The sequence below is a fragment of the Andrena cerasifolii genome, chromosome 12 (assembly GCF_050908995.1).
Source record: "Andrena cerasifolii isolate SP2316 chromosome 12, iyAndCera1_principal, whole genome shotgun sequence".
NCBI classification, from domain to species: domain Eukaryota; kingdom Metazoa; phylum Arthropoda; class Insecta; order Hymenoptera; family Andrenidae; genus Andrena; species Andrena cerasifolii.
The window spans coordinates 8,146,237-8,170,240 of NC_135129.1; the positions used below are offsets into that span (position 1 = coordinate 8,146,237).

The 24,004-nt window shown below is 43.6% G+C and overlaps 5 protein-coding genes across 9 annotated transcripts; 2 read left to right on the plus strand and 3 right to left on the minus strand.

Annotated features, from left to right (window-relative positions):
* Window positions 1-3: 3 nt before the first annotated feature.
* LOC143375168 (uncharacterized) lies at window positions 4-5,925 on the minus strand. Of its 4 annotated transcripts, none has more exons than XM_076824004.1 (10): window positions 5,637-5,925; window positions 4,062-5,101; window positions 3,496-3,724; window positions 2,654-3,393; window positions 2,447-2,575; window positions 2,155-2,323; window positions 1,822-2,076; window positions 1,493-1,739; window positions 1,096-1,401; window positions 4-880 (listed from the first exon to the last, which is right to left on the minus strand). In XM_076824004.1, the coding sequence occupies exons 1-9, from the start codon at window positions 5,764-5,766 to the stop codon at window positions 1,107-1,109; spliced, it is 3,234 nt and encodes a 1,077-aa protein (XP_076680119.1). In that variant the 5' UTR covers window positions 5,767-5,925; the 3' UTR covers window positions 4-880; window positions 1,096-1,106. The 4 variants fall into 4 exon arrangements, with proteins under 4 accessions (XP_076680119.1, XP_076680118.1, XP_076680117.1 ...); XM_076824003.1 differs by having other exon boundaries at window positions 1,081-1,401; XM_076824002.1 differs by having other exon boundaries at window positions 1,064-1,401; window positions 5,637-5,924.
* A 395-nt stretch (window positions 5,926-6,320) lies between these two features.
* Window positions 6,321-8,727, plus strand: LOC143375175 (ciliogenesis and planar polarity effector 2). 2 transcript variants are annotated; one of them, XM_076824028.1, is made up of 5 exons: window positions 6,321-6,758; window positions 6,870-7,135; window positions 7,229-7,365; window positions 7,438-7,706; window positions 8,499-8,637. In XM_076824028.1, the coding sequence occupies exons 1-4, from the start codon at window positions 6,662-6,664 to the stop codon at window positions 7,643-7,645; spliced, it is 708 nt and encodes a 235-aa protein (XP_076680143.1). In that variant the 5' UTR covers window positions 6,321-6,661; the 3' UTR covers window positions 7,646-7,706; window positions 8,499-8,637. The 2 variants fall into 2 exon arrangements, with proteins under 2 accessions (XP_076680143.1, XP_076680142.1); XM_076824027.1 differs by lacking the exon at window positions 8,499-8,637 and adding an exon at window positions 8,641-8,727 and having other exon boundaries at window positions 6,324-6,758.
* On the plus strand, window positions 8,642-12,277 carry Zuc (Mitochondrial cardiolipin hydrolase zuc). The gene is made up of 4 exons (XM_076824026.1): window positions 8,642-8,727; window positions 10,769-11,030; window positions 11,093-11,277; window positions 11,391-12,277. Exons 2-4 carry the CDS (start codon window positions 10,771-10,773, stop codon window positions 11,663-11,665), a joined length of 720 nt encoding a protein of 239 aa, XP_076680141.1. The 5' UTR covers window positions 8,642-8,727; window positions 10,769-10,770; the 3' UTR covers window positions 11,666-12,277.
* A 1,084-nt stretch (window positions 12,278-13,361) lies between these two features.
* On the minus strand, window positions 13,362-17,830 carry Meng (serine/threonine-protein kinase meng-po). The gene is made up of 2 exons (XM_076824022.1): window positions 17,166-17,830; window positions 13,362-15,857 (listed from the first exon to the last, which is right to left on the minus strand). The coding sequence occupies exon 2, from the start codon at window positions 15,855-15,857 to the stop codon at window positions 14,685-14,687; it is 1,173 nt and encodes a 390-aa protein (XP_076680137.1). The 5' UTR covers window positions 17,166-17,830; the 3' UTR covers window positions 13,362-14,684.
* A 621-nt stretch (window positions 17,831-18,451) lies between these two features.
* LOC143375249 (uncharacterized) lies at window positions 18,452-20,324 on the minus strand. Its single transcript, XM_076824175.1, has 3 exons — window positions 20,113-20,324; window positions 19,262-20,017; window positions 18,452-19,167 (listed from the first exon to the last, which is right to left on the minus strand). Exons 1-3 carry the CDS (start codon window positions 20,303-20,305, stop codon window positions 18,953-18,955), a joined length of 1,164 nt encoding a protein of 387 aa, XP_076680290.1. The 5' UTR covers window positions 20,306-20,324; the 3' UTR covers window positions 18,452-18,952.
* Window positions 20,325-24,004: the final 3,680 nt, after the last annotated feature.

Genomic DNA, 24,004 nt, shown 5'->3' on the forward strand with positions numbered 1-24,004 from the left:
GAATAAAGTCCAATAATAATTTATTCCTGACACGCTATTCTCTTTTTTTTCTTTTTGTACATCGTCATTAGCATAGAAAGATACGATAAAATTATACATAATATCACTCCCGTGTGTGTTTGTGTGTGTGTCAAGAACACTAATATGTTCCGTTTATTACATGATACTTTCCTTAATATATAAATAGATCTTCCAATAAACGTTCCGTGTAATACGTTTGAAAATCTGTACATATTTACACGAGTCTTTTCCGAGAGCGATAAATCCGTTGTAAATATTTTAATCTTAGCGTTTATTTAATTGCATAGTATACCCATACGCGATACTTTCCCTCTTGATCGATCTCTCGATTGAAAGGCATTATAAGACAACGTTACTATATGTATGTATGTTACCCACTTCTGCTCGTTTAAAAACTACGTACGTTATACGAATACGTTTTCGTAGTTACGCGTTCGTTCCCCTCGCGATGATCAATCTTAAATGGTACATATTAATAATATTATTATTATTTTTGTTTATCACTATGTAGCTCATATAGTACTGCATTCTTTAATGCAAAACAATTAATTTCGTGGTGCATGTGTAACGGTGCATTCACGCGATAAAATCTAAATTGTTGCTTGATTTATAAAACCACGATAACTTTGGAATTCGTACATTGCAAGATATACGAACAGAAATTGTGAATATATTGTCGTGGAAAAATTTATCCATCTATTTGTGTGTATGATCAAAACCGATGACCGGTATCGATAACACCCCGAGTAGGAGTATAGTTTTCCAGGTACTCCTTTCTTGTCGTGCTTGTGGGTGACTATATCCCATAGAGGAATTGTCAGGTGAACCGGTTCTTATTTAAGCTTCCAGCTGTTTCCGCCTGAAAAAGTAGACACACACACACTTTCGTACGAGACTTAATTGCTTACAGTTGTTACTTATAGTGAATGATAACGGTAGGAGAAATAGGCGACAAAATAGCAGTTTCGAATAATTGCTAGGACCGTAAAAGTCTCCATTACTCGTTCAGACAAGAAAAAGAAGCCGAGGTTATTCATTATACCTTCCTGTCAATTCCGCCTTTGTAACATTTACCGCGGGGATCTTTATTGTTTGTTTACGGCTTGGCTACCACTCGTTGTAGTCTGCCCGCCCTGTTGCTGTTGTTGCGGCTGGCCCCAATACTGATTATAATACTGCTGATTCCAACTGTTCCAGTTCCCGTTACCATAACCCTGCTGATTGTAGCTGGCTTGGCTGTACGAGCCTTGGCCATAACTCTTCCAGTTACCCCACTGCTGTGAGCCCCAACTATTCTGTTGACCCCAACCTCCTTGAGACTGAGTGTTCGACCAGTTACTTGGCTGATTCCAGACCGATTGCTGCGACCCTTGATAATTCCTTGCAGGGGAACGAGAGGTAAACTTTTATTTTGCAGGATACACGTAACGCGAGAGACGCTCGATTGCAGGCAAAAAGAATGTAATGTTACCCCATGGGCGCCCAGCCACCTTGACGAGACACCACAGCACGACCTCTATCGCTCCCTACTCTTCTGTCTACATTGCCGCCTCTTCGATCCATTCCACGATGTACGAGTGGAATAGGGGCCCCCCTTCCTCTCCACGGTACCGGAGGGCCATAACCACCACCGTGTCTGGCATGCCCACCTCTTTGAGATCTGTCTCTCCAACCCATGTTACCACCGCGCCAGGAGGAATTACGATTCCTCTCAGAATCTGCGGATGATATTGATTTTTTCAAATTAGTATCCTTACTGGTGTTATCGTTTCTAATGCTGATTTTTGTCGCGATCCTTACAGTTGCTACCTCGTCTATCGCGATAATCCCGATTGTCTCTGTTATCGCGATTGCTCCGTGAATCGTTGCGATTTTCGCGAGCGTTATCTGGCCTCGAATCGAATCGCGGTCGTTTATTAGCTTGGTGCCGCCCGTATCCGGCTTCTTTCCCTTCTCTATTGTATTTCCCTATAAGTTTTCTAGCCTCTTCTTGGTCGAGTTCGATCCATTCGACGATGTCGAACGACTCGCCGACAACCGGAGCTCTGAAATTCGCTGCAAAGTATTGCATAGGAGCATGAGCGTGTGTACGCCACTTGTCTATCACTAATGATATAAAATATTAAAATGAACCTTTCATTTCCATGAGCGCGGTATCTGTAAGCTCCTTGCCCTCGGTCGGTTTGAACTTTGCAACACGTAGCTTGTACTCCTCATCGGACGGTACTAACACTAGTGCCTTCCTCTGATAGCCGCTAAAATTCTTCATTTTGCGTCTTTGTACGGAAGGATATACATTCGTCTGAATTCGATTTGTCATAGGAACGAGGGGAACAGGAAGAGAAATTTAATTAGATTGTGTTGTTCACATTAGATTTGTGACGTAGCAAATAAATACATAATCTTGTTAGAATCAACTACGTACCTGATCTAGAATGTAATTACGTCTTCTAGTTGGTGCCATTTCCATTAACTTTTCCAGCGCTCGGGTACATTTATTCACGAGTATCTCCCACTGACCAGTGTTGTTCTCTTCGTAAGACAAGCCCGGGTCCTTGAAGAACAATGTTATTAATCCAAAGAGTCATGCATCTTACGATCTATACGATATAATGCCATTTGCACTGCGTACCTTTACTTTGTCGATTAAACTACCCAAGCCCAAGATATTGTACATCTTTTGCGGGTGCTCGGCGGCGTGTTTTGTTGCCCAAATGGTTTTCCCGCACGCGGGTAATCCACACATCATTATAACTTCACAGCTCTCCTTCTTTTCTGGTCTCCGCGGACCAGGAATTTTATATTGGGAATCTACATTCCCGATCGAAACATACCCTTGCAAAATGTCTTCGCTCCACGGCTCTTCCTGGCCAAAGTTGCAAGCGAAACTACAATTCTTACTTAATATGTGCGGAAATAGGGGCTTATCGCCAAGTTCTTCTTTCGGGATATTAAATGCCGAGCTTTGATCTTTTCCGTTCACAGTGTAAGATAATGCCACGTTATTCTCGGATGTAGCATCCAAATAACACCCGATAACGTCGTCTTTGCCGAATTCAACACCATAATCTTCCAACTGATTATCTGTCAACTTTCTCCCGGTACTGCTATAACCGAAACTGAATTTCTCCTCTCCTAGCTGCATCGATGTATACGGAGTGGACCAACCAATTCTGAGTACGTGCGAGCGTTCCTCGTTTTTCGTGTCCACAGGGCATAGATCCACGATCTTTGCTTCGTAATAAACTTTACCGCAAAGGAAACCGTACGAAGCTCTTGCGCCAGCCCACATATGCGAAAACCCATCATTGTGCATAGGTGTAGCGGTAAAGAACCCATCTTTGTCGATGACCAGGTTTAAATCCGAATCGTCTAAAAACAGTTTCGACGTAAGGTAACAGTCACGGATCATAATACAAATACATTTGCGTAACTCTTTCGATTCTAATTATTTCCATTTGTATACCAACATACACCAAGATAAAATTAAGGCAGAATCATCGATTTCGGGCTCGTTCTCGGCGAGCATCGGCGCTGGAGAGTCACGACGATCATCCAAAGGGCTGGGCGACCTTTTCCGCTTTCTATCCTTTACCACACCGGTCTTGTCTTCTTCTTCCTCCTCCTCTTCTTCTTCTTCTTTCATATCTACATCCGTATCTTCCTCGTGCTTAATTTCTGTCACTTCTGTCATTTCTGTATCCTTTGCACGCAAACGAAAATAGGTGAATGATTAAAAATAATATTTCCCGCGGGTTCGGTATGATTTTTATGTAACGAAATGTAGAGGACGTAATCTCTTCTAAATTTGCTTCAATTTTATTGCTTCCATTGCAGTCCTCTACATTTCACTAATGTAACATCGCAGATTATACGAGATAAAAATACATATCAGTATGTATGAGAAGAATGAAAGAAATGGTTCAAAGAGAAATCAATGTAAACTACTTCACAGGCCTAAATTTAAAACAATCAATAGTACAAACTAATTACACATAGACATATGATACTAATGTAAACACTGAGTCGCTGAAGTATACCTGTTTATCTGGTCTCTCGTCGATGTTATCCTCCGCTTCCTCTTCGTAATTGGATAAAACATCTTTATCCTCCATGAACTCATCGTCAGGTGGCGTTTTGTCACCCTCATTTTCATTAGCGTCCAATTCTTCGTGCGTTGAATCGTTCCTTGCTAATTCTGTCTCAGGAATGTGTACAGTTTCAACATTGTTAATAGGGTCCACGGTTTCAGAGTCATCTATGCGTTCTACATTTCCCTCCTCATTTCCAATGGTTTCCTCCTTCTCGTGATCCTCCATTCTATCACGTTCGTCATTAATCGCACGCAATCTATTGTCCTCGAGGTCTTTGGACGCAATGTCCTCGTTCTCTGCTACAATCTCTTTACGTTCCAATATTGCTTCCGTCGCCGTCACCTCTGTTGCCAGTGGTTGATTTTCGTCTGTATTACCTGCGTTGTCGTCTGATTTTTTCGAAGGCAGCTCTACAATATTGCTACTCGCTATAGGTAGCTTTGTAACAGATACCTGTAAAACCTTTTTATCGGTTATACAGCTTTTTGAAATATCAACATCTCGTGCTACGCTTTTCTCTTCTATAATCTCCGCCGAGTCTGACTCTTCTTTTGCTTCTTCGTTTCTTCCCGGTGATGTTGGCTTCTCGTCCTGCATAACTGTTTCCTCTCGCGAGGCAGATTCTTCCTGCGCAGCGTTATCTTCCTGTACAGCATCATCCTCCTGCACAGCATTTTCCTCCTCCAAAGCGGATTCTGGTATCGTAGGCGTTGGTTCGCGAGAGGCGTCGTTCTGATCCAATTTCTTAGGAGACGTCCGTTTCCTGGAATAAGAGATTCTGGAGGCTCTTCTCTTCTTTGTTCCAGAATTCTCCTGCTGTGGTGTCACTGGAACATTTCTAGACAGTCTGCTAGATTTTTTTGGCGTTCTCGGTACTTTAGCAGAGTCGGGGGATTTTTCATCGTTGTCCTGACCCGCCGAATCATGTGCATCGTCTGCGTCGGTACTTGCTCTTCCCTCTTCTTCCTCTGCAATATTAAGAAGAGCTTAAACGAAGATAACTTAGACAAGCCAGAATTGCACATTGGTAGGTATGTAATGCACTAGACATAAATTTTAGAATTATACAGTTAGGAGATGAAGGCACATCGGTAAAATGAAGAGACCGAGATAATTAAGGTGAATCTAGGGAAAAACTTATTGATTCTTAGATGAATACAAAGATGTTAATGCAGCGTCGCGTCGCACGCTCGATTTGTGGAGAAACGGACGGGAGGCGTAGGGTGCAACAGTTTGTACTTGGACAGTATATTCAGATACGAAAAATATACGAACTGTATACAAGCTTGAAATATATTCAACGCTAATAAGGATATTATTCTGCGCCGTTCGAAAGGAACTTGACGGAGAAAGCTAGTTGGAAGATTCGTTGGAATCATTGGACGAGTCGCCATCACCTGATTTGCGTGTTTGTCAACATTGAAGTAAACGGATGAGTTAGTCATCCAATGAAGAATAACGCGACTAGAAGTACTTGAAATAATGAAAGATCATGTGTCGAGCAAGCAAAATACAACTTACGACTTGCGTTTTCTTCGTCTATTGCCTTACGAAGTCTCTCGACGAGCACTGACTTGACGCCTTTCGTATCGAGTCCGCGCTGTGATAATTCTGTCCGTAATTCGGCCACTTTCAATTTTTCCGGATCCATCGCGCGTGATGCTTGAAGAAATTTCTTAATCCACGCACTTCTGTTAGACAAAAAATCTCACGGAAAGCCCATACACGCGCCAATGACCCGCGTTAAATATACAATATGGCGATACAACTGCAAACAACGCGTTACGTGTTGTCTGTGTAAATGGATTTTATTGGTCAATGTGGCATTTATTTCGACTAAAGCCAACTTCAGTGCGAATGGAATTATTGTGCATTTGCATTGACGTGCTGCACAAGTTCTTATTGGCTGCCTAAAGGCGGGATCCGTTCGGATTCGTCGGGAGATTACACAGGCCGATCACGCGACTGTGTAACAAGCTTGTCTCTGTCGAGAACCGTCGAGAACGACCTCCGAAAAGTTAGCCCCTCATTGGAGTATATATTAGTTTCTTTTTTATGCAATCGATTATGCCTCGTTTGTACATCATTGTTCGTTAGGTTATATTATTTGTTCATCAATTGACGATTTACAATAAATCAAACATATTTGACTGAAATTTTTTTAAATCAGCCCCTCATTGATATTTTTCTTTCAATTATTCACCAATAATTTCATAGGGAATCGATCGTTCGTCGTTTGAACATCTTTGTTCACTCATTTGTATTACTTGCTCACAAACAATTGACTCCGGGGACACTGGCTTCAGTTGGCCTGATTCAGCCTGATTTGCTTGTATTCGCTTGCTTGCGCTTGGCATAGATTTCAACGGTAGAAAGAACGCTGTCTTTTCTACTTTGCTTTGGCTCTCTCCACAGTTTTATAGGTTTTATGTGTTTGTGTTTATTATTCGGAGAATGCGGAGACTGTTTCGTTATCGTCGGTATTATACATTCAATGATTTATCGAGTTTTCGTGTAGTCCGATTTTCGTGCGATCGGTCATAGTCATGAACGCGATAAACGTCAACTGGTTACATTCGGTGGAGGGAGAGTCGTTGGTTCATCATTTTTATGTAAATACATCGAAAAAGAGAAGATTTTATGGTAAAGTGTGAACGTTGTAATCGCGTATCTCGTCCAACTATCTTTTCCGTTCCGTTCTGTCACTATTTTACTCTAACCTCCGACAATTGCTCTATTTGTCGAATCCTTTAGGCATTCTCGAAAGACCACCTTTGTCATCTTCGATCGAGGAGGTAACATACAAAATTTTTCTGGTTGGTAGATCTGGGGTGGGCAAAACCTCTGTTGTAGCCCGTCTTGCTGGCTTATTAGAACCCAGTAATTACACTGAAACCAATGGGATAAAGAAGACAAATGTATTTTGGCCAGTTAAAGTATGGGACAAAGTTGTGCTATTTAAATTACAATTCTGGGATACTTCGGAAACAAGTATTAAAAAGTATAATCATATACTGCCTGTACGTATTATCCTATAACCCTGTACGCATTGGCTCGAACTGTTTCGAAAATTAGGAAAAGCCAACCAGTCTCATGCTCCCCATAATTTTTAGGCATGCAAGGACAAAGTGGACGCTATTTGTTCTGTGTTTTCCTTCGACGATGCCACTGGTTTTAACGATGTTCCCTATTTGATGAATACAATGGCAGCCATGAAAGAAAAGCCAGCAAACATAGTAATAGGAACAAAGTAATTTGTTAACAAGTTTCAGCTCCTCTGCCCTGTCTGCTTACATCGAATAATTACAGCAGTCTTTTATAGATTTAAGCCATGGTCAAGTTCGACAATAGAGGACGTACGGATAAAGGAATTTGAGGACAAATGGAAAGTTAAAGTTATCAGGGTTGACACGAATAAATTGTCCTCAAGATCTGAAGTATACGACTGTTCCTATCAGTTGAATTCCATATGTAATATACTTTGGAATAGGGATAAAGAGTTTATATCTAAACAAATGGGACAGAATTAAGCGATAGACGGTTCTGCTCGCGCGATGCTGGCGAAAATCATTCACAGAATTTTCAACCAAGGTAATTAAGGGGGAACAACACCTTGAAGCCTGGAAAGAAGTGCAATTTTTTAAAATTTTTCGTTAGATATCCGTACTTCGTAGGAAAGTCATTGATATGGGGTTTAAATATGCATGTAGTGGACAGGATTTTAGAATTTTTGTGTGGCAAAATATATAGTTTTAAAAAAGTTATAGATGTCGCCGTAAAGCGCGACCGCGGCGAACACCATCTGATGGTTTCTCACTTTATTCGCGTCGCGTTCATCTGAGAGAAAAAAGGAGAGCATTTTTTAAATCTATATTAATATAGTTACAGTTAAGCGTACGGAAATTTAATTACAATAATTTTTGGAGAAATGGCGGAGCTTAAAGGGGAAAGTTCTAAAATTTCGAGTAAAAAAATCAATATATTTTGCGGTGGAAAAAATAGTAAAAATAATTTATTTTTAAGTTCCGTATGCTTAACTGTAACTATATTAATATAGATTAAAAAAATCCTCTCCTTTTTTCCGCAAATGAACGCGATGTGAACAAAGTGGGAAACCTTCACATTGTGTTCGACGCGTCGCGCTCTACGGCGACCTCTATAACTTGATTAATACTGTATATTTTGTGACAGAAAAATTCTAAAATACTGTCCACTACATGCACATTTAAACCCCATATCAATGACTTTCCTACGAAGTATGGATATCTAACATAAAATTCAAAGAAATTGCACTTTTTTCCGGGCTTCAAGGTGTTGTTCCCCCTTAAATTAGTTTTATAAGTGGGTGGTATTATTATTGCTGTTTTTTTTTGTCGGTATCAGTGCTGCGAGGAACATGAAGGTGCAGGAAGGTTAACAAGCAGGCTGACAAATCATTCGAACGTCGTCCATGTTTGGGATCTTATGTGCCTCCATCTGCCTCGATTTAGCCACAGTCTAACAGTACCTATGTTTATGTTGGCAGTATCCGAAGCAACTTGAAGAGCGTCAGACGTTCAGAGGCGGCAAACGACGGCATTCCTTCCCTCTTTTTTTACTCTTCCCGAAAAAGGTTTTAATCTTTTTTTTTTTAATAATAAAGAATGTATATACAGACCGGTTCGATATATTTTATTTATCCTGATATAAAGTTAGCGATTGATAATGGATATTTTGTTCCGTAAAACATCGATCGATAGGTTATGATTTTTCGGAAAGAATATCTACATACTTGCGTACTTCTGCTTTCATTTGTATACATGCACATTTAGGTTGTACTAATGGTTGCAAAGGGATTAATATTTATATATTATTATCAATATTTTTCTTTATCACTGTCATGGATATACTCGTGCGTATGTACAGTGGCTCACAGCCATAATCGTACAGTCTTTAAAATCGCATTACATTTGTAAAATTGGTCCAAACGACTTGAGTTTTTTTGAGAAGCTGGAAGGATTAGTTTGCTAAGTGACGTGTTTCGTCGTTTTGAAAAAAATGCAATTCGTCGGAATAGCAAAAAAAAATAGTAAAGGTCGTTTTCTCACCTTTTTTTCTGAGCCTATAATGAAAATTCAAAAAACCCGTTTGTAGATTTAACCCTTCGTGGTCACGCGGGGTTTATCGCACCCCAAGAGTAATTTTGGAGTTGAAATGTCGCGCCTCTACGTAATCCAAGCGGGATTTATCGCAAAAAAAAAAATAAATCGTTTTTATTCCCACAAAATTTACATTTCTAGAAAATGACTATTAGACCATGACTGTATATGTATTACGAATGTACAATTATCACAGAAAAGTTAAAAGATTAAAAAATACGAAAATGGTAGGTCAAAAAATGACGCTGGGTTATAGTGAACCCTGTGTGACCAATTTGTGATTATAAGAAGGTGTGACCCCGAAGGGTTAAGTAAGTTGTATACATGCTGAAAATTTCATCAAAATCGGTTAACATTGCTCTGACAAGTAAACATTCATTTACAGTGCATGGAGTTTCTCGATTTGGAATATATTTTTTTAAAGTACTCATAGTAACTAAGAAATCCTGAAAATTATATCTGCATTGGACCTATTTTATGGATGTTATTGCGGCGTACACGAAAAACGGCAAAATCCTATTATTTAAGAATAATTGAAAATGAATCCGAATATGATGTTATTTCTTGTGTAAAAAAATTTACTAAGGTAGTTCTCTTAATAAAAAATCGGTTTTTGGAGACAACTCAAAAAGGAAAGGCTGGAATGTTTTTTTAAATAGACGACTTCAAAGTTGACACGGGGAAACATGACGAAAATACACTTACAATTTTATTCGAACACGGTAGAGCAGTCAATGTGAAAATCGTTGAAATGGTATCTTGCCCTGGAGCCCAGATGTGGTTCCTCGAAGTTAAAAAAACAGGTTAACATTGATTTTGAAGTAAATTGGTGCGAGGAATCCGAAAAAAATATTTAAAAAATTCTTCGGCCTTTCCTTTTTGAGGTATCTCCAAAAATCCGATTTTTTATTAAGGGAACTACCACAGGAAATTATTCTTAAACAAGAGGATTTTGCCGTTTTTCGCGTACGCCTCAATAACATGAGTAAAATAGGTCCATTGCAGATATAATTTTCAGGATTTCTTAGTTGCTGTGAGTACTTGAAAAAAATATATTCCAAATCGGGAAACTGCATTCACTATAAATGAATGTTTACTTGTGAGCTACAAATGTTCAAAGATCGCAGAATAAGGTCGAAAATCGCGAAATTCCCGAAATAAGCGATATTTTGAATTTTTTATGGGCTCAGAAAAAAGTTGAAAAACGACCTTTCTACTATTTTCTTTGCTATTCCGACCAATTGCATTTTTTTCAAAACGGCGAAACACGTTACCTTCCAGCTTCTCAAAAATACTCAAGCCGTCTGGACCAATTTTAAAAATGTTATGCAATTTTAAAGAGTGCACGATTATGGCTGCGAGCCACTGTATGTATGTACAGTCTTAATGTAGCGAAATTTACACGAGTGTAGGGGCTTATGATTCGGTTTAAAGAAAAATCTGACTGATCGTTCTCGTAATTTTACAGAAGACTGTGTTTCTGTAACGTAATCTAAAATTCTACCTTTCTTCCAGTTATGAGAAAGGGCAACATACTCCTACTCGGGGTGATAGTAATGTCCGCCTCGGAAATCGTGTGGCAGTTGTACAAAAAGTTTAACGAGCGTCGAAATAGAGCTGCTAGTAATGGTCGCACTGGTTTGAAAACGGACGCGAACGGACCGAAAGCAAACATCTCGGAGGTGATGTTTTTCTCAAAAGATTCGAGCCTTTGCCGAGCGCACACTAATTCCAAGGAAGCATGCCTTAAAGACAGTTGTCCAGCTAATTATTTGAGGTAACTGGTTTGTAAACGATTGAATGTGTGCAAATTCAATAATCAATTCGATAATTATGTAGAAGACTGGAAAATTACCTAAACCGCGCCGAGCAGAGTTTGGACGTGTGTATGTACATAATGACCTGCGAATCATTGTCCAGCGCTATTGTGAACGCACACAGACGAGGCGTAGTTGTTAGAATAATAATGGATGGACGCATGGCTGGCAACGACTATGCGCAAACGGCTGTGTTTCACAAAAACGGTAAGTATGTACATGTATAGTGCGTAGATAGAAAATCGCGTTTTGAGACACGATGGCGCTAACAATAAGTATCGAAACAAGTTGTGCGCATGTAGCTACTTGGTGTGTTTCAGGTATCGCGATTAAAATGCAGCACTCTGATAACATGATGCATCACAAGTTTGCGATCGTGGATGGTGACATATTGATCACCGGCAGTACAAATTGGACGATGTCCGCGTTCTTTGGGAACTCCGATAATATAATGATAACCAATCAGCGCGCATTAGTAAAACCGTTCGTGGCCGAATTTCAGAAGCTGTGGGAGGCACTTGAATCTCGTATACTCTCGGGAACAGAAGACAAGTTGGACCAACCGGTCTGTGATTCAGCCAGCGGCATTCAGTAATCCCGTACAAGTACGTACACACGCATCTTTTACCTTGCTGCTGTTTATAATACAGAATGCGTTTTTAAAGGACAATCGCGATCGAACATCGTCTTTTCGATCAGTGATAACCGACTAAAATAGCCCTCGGGGAATCGTTAGTTCGCGAAAGTTAGTTCTAAGTTTAGCGAGCGCGGGTCTGTTGAAAACAAACGGCGCGCAGCACGCCGGAGGTAAACAGCATAACAATTCGCAGCGACTGGGATAATTGTCGAAACTCCCTTTACTTTAGAGATTTTGAGAACGACGTCGGTGCGCAGCGAACGGGTATAGTAAAAGCGTAGTGCCGACGGACGTCACGCCGCATGATTATACTTTGTACTCTACCGACGCGGCGCGGCGGGTAAAAGTGGAACATTGTCCGTGCGTATAAATAGGTTCGTCCATGTGAAAATAGAAGTCGGGCCGTTGGACCCGGAGGATCGATGAGAAGCCCTCAGTGACCAGCTGTCCGTCGGCTAAACTGCCTTTCCTGTCCTCCCCATTGATCGAAAGTTCATGGTCTTAGCATATATCACTGCTGTACACGTTTCCGCCCTTTCTTCGAGCTAAAAGCGCGCATCAGCTAATCATCCATAGCTTCCCCTTGCTCCATGCTGCAGATACGTATGCAACAGTCCAAGAGCTGTTAGATAATGAAAGCGGACAACAGCGGAAGTACAAAGTTTATCCTTTGCTGTGGTGTCCATGGAAGAGTACAAGTACGAGTACTAGCTTGGCAAGGGCTGCGCGTGTATACAGGATTGTACGAAGAGTGAGCAGAGTTTGCCGGGCCGGGGGAGAGGGAAGGAACGAGTAAGAATAACCGCGCGACGCACAGAAATAGCAACGTACACGCCTGAAATACGCATTATACCCACATACGACTTTTCTCCGGCTGCACGTTCGCGCTGTTTGACGTTTGCGCTGCTCTGAGCTGCTTTTCTCTGTATGTATCGTCTTTTGAGGAAATTCATCGATTTTCAAGCCAACTTTTTTCCGTAGTTCCAGGACGCGGATCGTTAAGTTTGGACGGGAGCAAATTTACGAAATATGGCCGCCAATGTTTCTGCGAATCGCCCCGTTCTACTTGGAATCTCGCAATAAATCCTCCTATTTCACTTTGTGCAAATATTACCGCCGTACACCTACCACCGTTCGACGCGGTTTTTTCTCTTCAAATCGTAGACTGTACTTGTTTCCTCGTGGCAGTTACTTTTCGATTAATTCGGCAAAATTCAACAAAACGGAACCACCCTTTTTTTCTTGTCGAAAGTTAGTTTCGTGGGGAAGTATTGAATTTGGTTGCGCACGAGAAGGAAGAGTTGTTCGCAGCGGCAAAGTAGGCACTTACAACTTTATTTAGATAGGTAGGAGGAAAATTTCAGACGATCAGACTCAGGGGCGGATTTTAGAGTTTCGGGAGGGGGTGGGAGGCACAGGGGCGAATCCAAGATTTTGTTGAGGGGCGCGTAGGTCTGAAAAATAAACCAGGGACCTTTCCCGATATTTTTTTTTGGTATCAATTTATCATATTCTCTCATATTTCTAAGTTAAAATATGCAAGTATTTTGCAAATTAAAATAAGTATTTTTCCCCTGAGCTTACCTGAAACTCGTGCATATAGGAAGGAGCCAGAAGCAAGAAAGAGGTGATGGAAGTATTGAAAATATTGCGCTTATATGTAATTGTAGCGTATATTTCGTTAATGTTTACATAAAAAACATTGCTTCGCGTCAACGGCAGGAGGGCTGACATGTTGCCTTCGTCGCACGGTTCTTCCCTTATCCTCTGTCGCGCTCCCTACGCGTTTGGAAATCGCGTGGCCGACAGCACGTGTTGCGAACGCTTAAGCGTGTCGTAAAACTTGGCGAAGACGCGGAGACGGGAAGAATCGTGTCGAGCATGTATATACCTACGTATGTATGTACAGCCGTGTGCGGTTTCGTGGTAAGATAGTTGTACGAAATTACATCACCGGTCTTCCTAACTACCTATCTGCTCGTTTTACTAATAAACTGCTAGAAGAATATATTATGCGCGCTATGCGTAATGCGTACATCCCATGTCGCATAATAACCCTAAATATCGTGTAATATAACTTTCTCAAGTTCCCCAAGTTCGCTGCCCCGCGCGTAGTCTGCCCAGTTTCTCTGGCAAGACAGTCCGGACAGTTAGGTACACCGTTTCCCGTTTGTTAAACTAAAAAAAAATGATTATCGTAATGTACCTATTAGTAGGAAAACTCTCGGTTTACTTTATTGTCTTTCTAGTTGATACCGAAAACACCGATCGCAACTCACGGTCGCGTACGCCGCAGTCTTAACGAGTATTTTATCACATTCGTTTCGTGTTCATTCGAGGATGAAGAATTGCTCCTACGATGTATGCGTGTCTCGCGATCGAGTATTTCGCGCGGTCAGAAGCAATATTGCTGTCCCGAAGTAGTTTGGCGGAGAGCGCGCGAAAGACAGCGAGTGCGCACGCAGCAAGTAATTGCGTGTACATCGCACATCCTATACACCATACCGAGTCACGCTTAATTCTCGACGGTCTTGAGTGTACTCGCAAACCACGCGTGTAAAGTTGTGTAATGCAACTTTTATTTGCGACATTTAGGTATAGAATAAATAGGTAGAGTACAGGCGCGGCGGTGGAAGGTGAAGGAGATTTAGGTGACGTACGCGCATAACAGCGTATGCCTGCGATACGTTGGTCGTTGGCCGATAATTGGTCCGCTCGTAGAGAAGATTGAGAGATTAGAATTAGGTAGGTCTGGGTATAGGCGAGACGCGTGCAGTTGGGCGCGGGCGAGAAGCAACGGGACTCTAGGGAAGTTCTATGGAAAGGGTGGTTGCGGCTGCCGCGAGTCGGTGGTGTCGAACGACGGTTCCGCGGGTTGCAGAAGGGAGGAGGATGCGTCGTCGAAGCCGCCGAGGCTGTACTTTCGTAGACGTCGATCGGTTCTGAGGCACGGTTCACTGGAAGCTTTCACCATCTCTCACATGCTCTCGGCCCCGAGGCTGCCGAGCACAGCCGAGCATCGTGGCTCGTCGATGTTAGAGTCGCACTGCATCACCCACTCCCAGATCCTCTTGGTGACGACCTTCTGGTCGATGGTGGTCTCGAGGCCGTAGCTGTTGAGGAGCTTTCTCAGCTTGTTTTTGTTCTCGTCGACGTTCCGTTGGTCGTCGATGATGGTGTCGAGATAGAGCAAACTGTCGCCCCTCCTCGCTATGGTCTCGCTAGGGTCCAGCGAGGTGGAGGTGGCGCTGTGGCTGATCTTGTTGACGCACCACGAGTCCTTGAGATACTTGTTGATCTCGGTGACGTGCGGCCTTTTCTCGGGTTTGTGCTCGAAGACTCGTCTAAAGTATCGCAGTAACCTCGGCGTGAATCGCCTGAAGGTTGGCGGTATCTTGGTGGTGCGTCTCTTCAGCCACCGTTGGAACGCTGAGTACTCGGGATCCTGGATCAGATCGGCGGTCTGCCAGGGCGGATTTCCCGTCAGGCAAACGAACAGTACGATGCCGAATTGCCAGCAGTCGGCGCTCCTCTTGCACGCGTACCTCTCGTTCTTCACGATCTCGTAGATCTCTGGTGGCTGGAACGGCAGCCAGGTGCACCGTATCTTGTTCACGAGAGTGCCCTCGCGCCGCGTGCACCCGAAGTCGCACAGCTTCATCTTGGACATGTCCGTGGCGAATACCAGCACGTTCTCGAGCTTGATGTCGCGGTGCACCAACTGCTTCGAGTGAATGAAATCGAGAGCGGAGCCGAGCTGGCCGGCGATCCTTTTGCACGCCTCCTCGCTCAGGCCGCCGGCTCTCACGTTCCCCGCAAGATCCCCGTGCGGAGCATACTCTTGCGCGAAAACGAAGCACTTGTCGGCCTTGAACGCCACCGCGTACGAGCACAGGATATTCGGGTGCGGGCTCAAGTGGTACGAGTAGTGAAACTCGCGGAAAAAGTCCTTTTCCGTGGTGAGCTCCTGGTGAACGGCTTTCAGAACCACCCTGGTCCGCGTTGCCCGGTGGCTCGCCAATAAAACCTTGGCGAAGCTGCCCTCCCCCAGAGTCTTTTCCACCTCGTACTCCTTGGACAAGTCCAATTCCTCCAGTGCTACCTCCTGCACTTTGTGTATACCGGATTCTTTCTTCTCGTGAAGTTTCATCTGCAAACAGATCCAATTCGTTTCCTCCGTACATCTACTTAGGTACACCCATTCTTTCCCCCTATATTTCCTACCAATTCCCCTCTCTCTCTCCCTCTCTCTGTATCTACTCAGCCGCCTCAATTTCCCACCTACATGTTTTCACTGTTTTCCCTTTCGTCGCGTCTAATCACGTAACAATATTCCCGTCGCGTTCGCGTCGTTACGCATCCTTTTGCGTCATCGTTGCGTTCTATTCGGTAAGCAACCCCTGTCCCACTGGGTGTCGCTTGTACGCACCGTCGATGAAGCGCGAAACGATTCACGTTTCAATGGCTTTTCATTCGAGAGTCTACCTATTTAGTACGCTCGCCCTTATCCACTGGAAGGCAGCGGAGGGTGGAGACTTAGCAGGATACGATACGAAAGACGAGTTACCTAATTACCTTCGCGGATACATGCGTTATTTTCACTTGAGTATTATTTCCTTCTAGGCGTGTTTGTCAACTGGGTAGAAGATAATGTAAAGTGGCGTTTCCGTGGGAAATTGCTGGGAAATACGTAGAACAGGGCTGAAGCGCGACATGGGCGATGGTTTGCAGCGAAGAGACGGGAGTCCGCTCGCAAGGACGCGGAGGCGAGAGGAGAACGCCGGAGGTTGGCCGGGTGAACCCAGGACCTTTGGAGCTGCCTAGATCAATAGCAAGGATTTCGCTGCGGCAACGCGTGTGTGGAAGCCCGCTTTCTTACCGTTCCCTCTGCCACGATTGCAAATTAATGTTAACTTAAGCGGAAAGCGAAAAAACCAACTTGTGTTAGGCACGGGAACATAATTTCGTTACCATATTTCACGCGCAAAAGGTTGTCTCGTTGGAAATGCCACGCTTAAATAACTTGTTGATCCGTCGGAAGTAACCCGACCGATTAAATCCTCGACTTTTATCCTGGATCTAATATTTTTATCCACCGAAAGTTTGACGCGACTCGTATATTTCGCCTCCAACAAGTTGTGCTTTTCTCTTATTTCTCTGCCAGTTGCTACCGGTTCGCTTGGAAAAGCTTTGGACGCCGATATATATTTAGCATTTGTGTTTACGTCTATTTTAACGCGTGCGTGCGATGGATTGGTGAAGTAATATCTCGGTGTACGTTTTTGCAGTTAGCATTTAGATGTTCCGAAAGAGCGGCAGCGAGAGAGATGGAGAGACGGAGCGAGAAAGGTTCTGTATTCAGCTGAAATTATCATGTTTTCTTATTGGTAGCTACGTCACGCCTACGTTCCCGTTGATAAGCGACTGAATCGTTAGGGGCGAAAGGTTTGGGACTTACCACGATTATTAAATCCTTTGGTTAAGGCGAGAAAGGTAACGTCGCTTTGGGACGATCAACTAACGCATGGGTCGTCGTAAGATTCGCAGAATTCGAACGAGCGCAAGTTCTGAGGCAGCTTTTTCAGTTACATTTTCACTGTGGCCGGACACTGCACCGCACCGCACCGCACCGCGAGAGAAATCACGCGCGACGTGCACAGCAGCAAATTCCAGGTTATAATTATGTCCTTGTCGGTACTCGTAAATAGATGGGTGAGAACTATCGGGTAGCTTCTGGCTCGTTCTACGTTCCGTTTTTAAAAAAACCGAGAGAACCCTCGAGCAACACTGATAAGCAAAAGTCAGGCGAGACTGCTTCGTTCTGTCGGATGCGTCAGATGGTGAGCAGTGCGCGTGTGTCGCGATTGGAGTGGTCGCGACGCCCTGCGTCGCTTTTATAGACCCGGCCGAGACGCGCAGACGTAGATCGAAAAAGGGTGCGGAATATCAGGACGAGGATCAAACAGCCGGGTCGCGTAATTCACTATCCTTTCTTCGGCTGCATCAACAATTCCTTGCGTCTCGCTAAGTTATCGTTTCCTCTGTTGAATCATCGAATAGCGAGTGACAGGACCCGTCACACGCGTAGGTACGTTTCCGTATCCGTGTCCGGTGCGCGGTCGAGGCGGGCGCAAACTCGCCTTCCGTAGGTAAGATCAAGGAAAGCCTCGTAGGTAAATCCTATAAATGTTTGGGCACTAGCTGCCGTTAAGTTTGCTTTGCTACCGAGTAGTTCCCTGGAACGATGCCAAGAAAATTATTTCTCGCGGCGTTAAATTTTGTATCCCCGACGAGCATAGGGGAATTATTCTCGCTTTTTCCATTCGTCCACGCCAGACAATCAGTTAGATTTAGATTGACGTACCTACCGAGTTCAATCCAATTATCTCGCCGTATTTGCGAATAAATCACTGCGGTGATATCGTTCCCTAGGAGGAAGGCTGCTCGATCGCCAAATAAATGGTAACGGGCATTTTCACCGCGTGCTGGAATCACACTTATAGCAGGAAGTATTTTTATCTATAGAGTATAGATCGAGCATGCTAGTGCAACGGTGGGAATATCGAAGAAAAGAGAGAGAAATACTAAGAAGTAGGATGCTGCAATCGATTCACTGGCGGAGTCCCATCGTCGCGGTCGTATCGTGTCTATCGATAGGCCATGAATTCAACATGTCTCCACACGTCTCGCGATCGCGATCGATTACACCCAAGTCCTTTCCAAAATCGTAATAGTTCGATCGAATGGGATTATCTATAATTCCTTTATTTCGAATTCACTTTAATTTATACATATTATACAATAAGTGCGTAAATCTTTATATTTATCGTTAATTTATAAAACTATATCATGCAATAAGTATTTCCGTTGCTTCTCGCCATCGAACGGTGGATCACTCCATGCTGCTGCTGTCACTGGAGGACGAGTGATCGCGCATGCGCCCGCGCTCGCGTTTGCAACTGCATTCCGAAGACGATCGCAACGTGTATTCCGTGTATTGTTCGGAACTGTACGAGTCGTCGGAGCTGCGTGAACTTGAACAGGAACAGGAATAGAAACAGGAACATGTAGAAGAAGCAGAAGAACAGGAGCAGGAACAGGAACAGGAAGAAGAAGAAGTAGAACAGGAGGAGTATGACAGGTTAGAGGATTCAGTGGAAGTATCGGAAGCGGTGCTGCTGTCGTGCCTGTGGCGGTTGGAACTATAACCTCCTTTCACTGGAAACACAAACGGCGAATATCTATTTACGTAGAACTCACGATCAGCCTACAGTAAGAACGATTCTCAATCAAATATGTACCCGGCAAATAACCCATTCTTTTCACTATACTGTTGACTTGGAGCCCGAGTTTTTTAAAAGCACGTTCAGCTTTTCTTTCGCGTTGTTGGATTTTCCAATCCCGTCGCTTCCTCTCTCCTTCGCGTAGGCTTTTCGGAAGCTTTCCAGCCGTTTTCTTAGCTGCAGAATAGGTATATATAGGTAGGTATAAAATGAATAGACGACAAATACTGTAATTAGAAGGAATTACGAGGGAACGCAGTTACATACGTACCTTTTTTATTGGGATCAGACTTTTTCTCTTTCTTTACAGATTTCTGGCACCTTTCAGGATGCTTTCTTTCCACTACATGGGGAATAGGTTTTTTCGGCCGCTTCTCCCGCAACGGCGTCTCGTACTTCCCGTGCCCTTTTCGCCGAAATCCGGTACGATTGTTTATTGCGCGATCCGCCGTCGCGACAGGTTCAGACGTGTTGTTCCCTTGGCATCTCGTACTCATATTTTTTCTTTCGCACTCGATCGTTTCCCCTTTTCCAGTAGAATTGCTAATCGATGATTGCACATGCTCACGGTTAGGCGTACTTGTTTTAAACGGCGAGACGGCGTTGGTGTGTCCTGGCGTAGTTGGTTCTTCTATCGCTGACTCGGTTCCGTGCATCACCGCCTCTGTCTCATTATCAACAAGATCCGCCATTGTCCTTTTGCTTCTCGTCCGTGCCCGCGGACCATTAGCGACAGTTTTCTTTTCTTTTCCCCGTTTCTCCAGCAACTTGGCATTTTTCCCTTTCTCGCCCTTTGCTGCACGATTAGCTCTTTCCTTCGCGTCGCTGGCGCTGCCTCGTCCCTCATCTCTCGGCGTTGTTTCGCTTATCGAGGCGGTGGTCTCCTTGGCGCTCGTAATATTTCCGTTTCCATCGCCGACCGGCGAATCCGACGATGGATCGTTGCTTCCCATTTCCACGGTGTTTCGATTTTTATCAGTATTACACCGCGGTGACTTTTCCTGGTGCGTCCCTTCAGTCGTGGCATCTGGTAAGGTTCGCGTTGTCAAAGGTTTCGTTCAGATGGAAATTATATATATACTTAAGTACTTAAATTTAATTCCTGCTTAAGTGTTTACGAACCTGTTGGGACACGTTTCGGGTCGAGCGCCATTTGTTCGTTAAAGTCGTTCAAAACCTCCTGCATGAAATTACGTTGCACGTAATCGTCGATCTGATTCCATGGAGTCGTGCTCAAAATTTGATCGATGTCGAGAATGCCATCGGTTGTCGCGAATGAGAGAGAAGCTCTTCCCGGAAACGCTTTGCGACTCATCTGAACGAGGAAAGAGAACCGGAATTCTAATTGGGCTTCAGCGACGCAACAGTTGCGATGCGGACTCGAACGGTTCGAGAATTTGAACGTTACTGTTTCAAGGATCGTGGTTCGTATGGGTTGTTGTGAAGCCTTGTGGAAGGTCGTCACGTTACAGGTCACCGAGTAACGATTCAAGGTTCGCGGTTAGAATCCAAACGAATCCAACGGTCAACGAAACTCGGCGCAGGGTGTGTATTCGGAAACATTAGGACCGAGTACCGATCGAGATCGGAATATTTGTTGTCTTTATAGGAATGAATTATTTCATGGCGTGTAGAGTAAGTAGTGTCGCCCTTTCCTCAATATTTCTACACTACTTTGCTAAGTAACGCGATTCATCGTTTTGAAAAAAATTGCAATTGGTCGGAATAGCGAAAAAAAATAGTAAGTGTCGTGTTTTTCAACTTTTTTGTCTGTGCTTGTAATGAAAATTTAAAAAATGGCTTTTGTAGATTTAAGTGAGTTGTAGATGTGCCTAAAAATCCATCAAAATTAACGTTGCTCTGAGCTGTAAACGCTTAAAGATCGCAGGATAAGGTCGAAAATCGTGAAATTCCCGAAATCAGCGATTTTTGACTTTATTCTGTGATTTTTAAGCGGAGGGCTGGGCAGGCTGAAACAGGAATCTTTTATTATTTTTAATTATTCTGGGGGGTGCCGCGAAGAAAATTCAGAAATCGAAAATAACGCACGCAACACCCTTCAGCCACAGACGAGGTATAGGATAGACCTATCACCTTATGGATGTTCGTGTCGCCACCCAAACTGTGTTACCGACAGCGTCCAACTTAGGAACTACTCTGAAATGTGTTGAAATGCTGGAAGGTGTATGCGCCGAGCGCTTTTCCTTTTCGACTCATGCTTACCCTTCGTCTTTCCTTCTTTCCTGAATTTCTTTTAATCCAGTGATTGCTTGGCAGTTCCCTAGATTCTACATCTAAACCGAAGAGATCGATGGAATTTTGTTTCCATCCATCTCTTTGGTTTAGTAGGCTTCATGTCCATGTCGATGGAACTTTAATTTCATCTATCTCTCTACGGGTCTCAAAACGCAGCAACCTCCTCGGTGGGAACCGAGCCGATAGCTGCGATTGTCAAATATTCTAATAAGATATAAGAATTGCTTTAGTTGTAAGACTTTTTGCAAATTTTTCAAAATGCTCAAAGCATTGCTCGTACACCCGACTACAAATATTTAGTAGAAATGGGATCACTTTCGTAGGTACCTCCATGTTTGGTGCGCTCGGATATTTGGTAACGTTTCCCAAGCACTGCGACTTGCAAAACGATACCATGCTGGAGCCTACGATCTAGGTTAAGGGCCCAGATCGAGGCAAACTTACATTCAGTGAGCTTGGTTCGGTCTCGGCAGCTAATCAGAATTTTATTCTCCTTCAGGTAGGTATTTCTACTTCTTCCCTGTCATGTATCTCATGTGTTTCCATTCCGCGTTCTCTTTCATCTATCTCTACGATGGGTTTTCATGATTCATTTTATTTCCATGTTTCAGTCTTCGAGTTATGGGTCGGTAACGCAGTTTGGGCGGTGACGCGAAGTCCCATAAGGTGGTAGGTCTATCCTGCCATACTTCGTCGATGGTGTGACACAAAATTACATTGGATGATAAGTCTATCCTGTACCTGGTCTATGATTTTGTCAACTAATCAACATTGCCAGGCTGCAGAGCTCTGTTGCAAGTGAATCTGCGTACCCATAGACGGTATAAGGTAAGATGCTTGAAAAGTCAATACTTTGCGGGATATTTCGTTTTATATGACATGGCCTTATTGTCAGTAGGACGTTTTACAAAAGGGGGGGGGGTCACTTTGGCTCACTTTCTGATAGATGGCGCTGTATCAAGTTTCCGTAGAGTGGGAATTCTGCATTATCCCAACTAATGTATAAAAGTGAAACGTTGTCTGTTTGTTTGTCCCTCTTTCACGCCTAAACGGCTGAACGGATTTCACTTAAGGGCTCCCACACACCAACGCTAATATTCGCGGCGCGGACCGGATCCGACGTGGATCAGATAACACTGCCCATAAGCCGCGTATAAAAAACTGCAGCCTTATCTGATCTTAATTTGGAATATAGATTACATACGCCCTAGATTAGATTATAGGCTATTTTTTTATTTTAGAAACATCATAAATAATTCCCTGGTGAAACCGGGTAACGGGTCAGCTGGTATTTAAATATTTACTACCCTAAATATTCTAAGAGTTGCTACGCTTTTCTTTTGAAAACATCCCACATTGAATCATCAAAGTGCTAGCATCTAACTGACCAACCGAACAAAGTTTTCATTGTTAATACGCTCTTTCGAGTGATAAATAAAAACATTGGAAAGTTTTTATTATTGTAAAGTGTTGCATAAAGCCTCACAGTATTTGAACAGGACACGTGGCACGTCAGACTGTGATTAAGGAATGAAATAACAACTTCGTTTATAGACTCTTAAGACTGCATCTGATAATATACTAGATAATATGCATGCTAACTTCCTACATCAGCTCTGTCATTATTTTCTTTACAATTATGTAGTTATTAACAATCAACTCTGGTGCAAACTCCAGGTTTTCTACAGCTTCTGGACTGTCTAGTATGAATAATTAAGGAGCTTTTAGAGTTCTGTTTGCTAATGTGTATATGTATTCACATACACACTTCTCTATGGGGCATTAATTCTTCTTTTGCCTCTGTAAGAAATTTGGCGAAAGTTTTGTTGAAAATTAAATTTTTATTCACCTACAGATGCGTGCTTTTTATACATGTACTTGTAGGCAGCACTCTCTCTCTCCGTGTGGAAAATGATTTTAATTCGCGCGCTCGTGCCAGCCAAGTTGAAAAGTATCAGGCGCGTATAACGACGCGCCGCGATTTGGGGATTGGGAGGTTGTTAGAATTTGTTGGCGATAGGGCAAACCGAGCCGTACCTGTGTACGCGTGTAGTTCCGATGGATTTATCAAGGCTCGACGATGGCCGGTTTCCTGACAATCCACAGAATTATCCGAGCGTACGGCTGTAATCGCGTTACTTCATCAATTATCCGCTGACGCAGTTCGCAATTAAGGCCGCGGAACAGCAACCGATGATCTTTTGGCGGGGCATACGTAATATGTAGATACATGCATAGCGAGCGATTCTCGTCGCGTAACGTGTAACCGGTGCTGTACATACCCCGCACTGCAACCAGTGGCTCCGACCGGCTGTTTCTGTTGAAGAGCCGCGGCCCCGGCCGTGCGGCTGCGTTATTTTCCTGTGTCGGACGCGCTGGAATATATCAATTTCGTGGGGGGGGGGGGGGGCCGATAGTTTCGCGAGTATGCAAATGAACCTAACGATCAAAGGAGAAATATGCATATATACCGATTTATATACGGTGCCCGTGTGCCTCTCGATTTTCCACTTGCTAAAAACAAAATCGTCTTTCCTAAGTAGTCGCGGCGCATCGCACGACTCTTGGCTAGCGGACAAGTCTCTTTCCATTTCGGCTTCGCCTCGTCGGGGGCGCAGTATGCTCTAGGTATGCTCTAGGTATGCTCTCCATACTCGCTTTCACGATGTCCCGAATAAAATGCCGCAGACGCCTGCACGCTCCGTGGACCGAAGCAAGGGAGGAGCGAAGGAATGCTGGCTGAAATGTGCGCGACGAG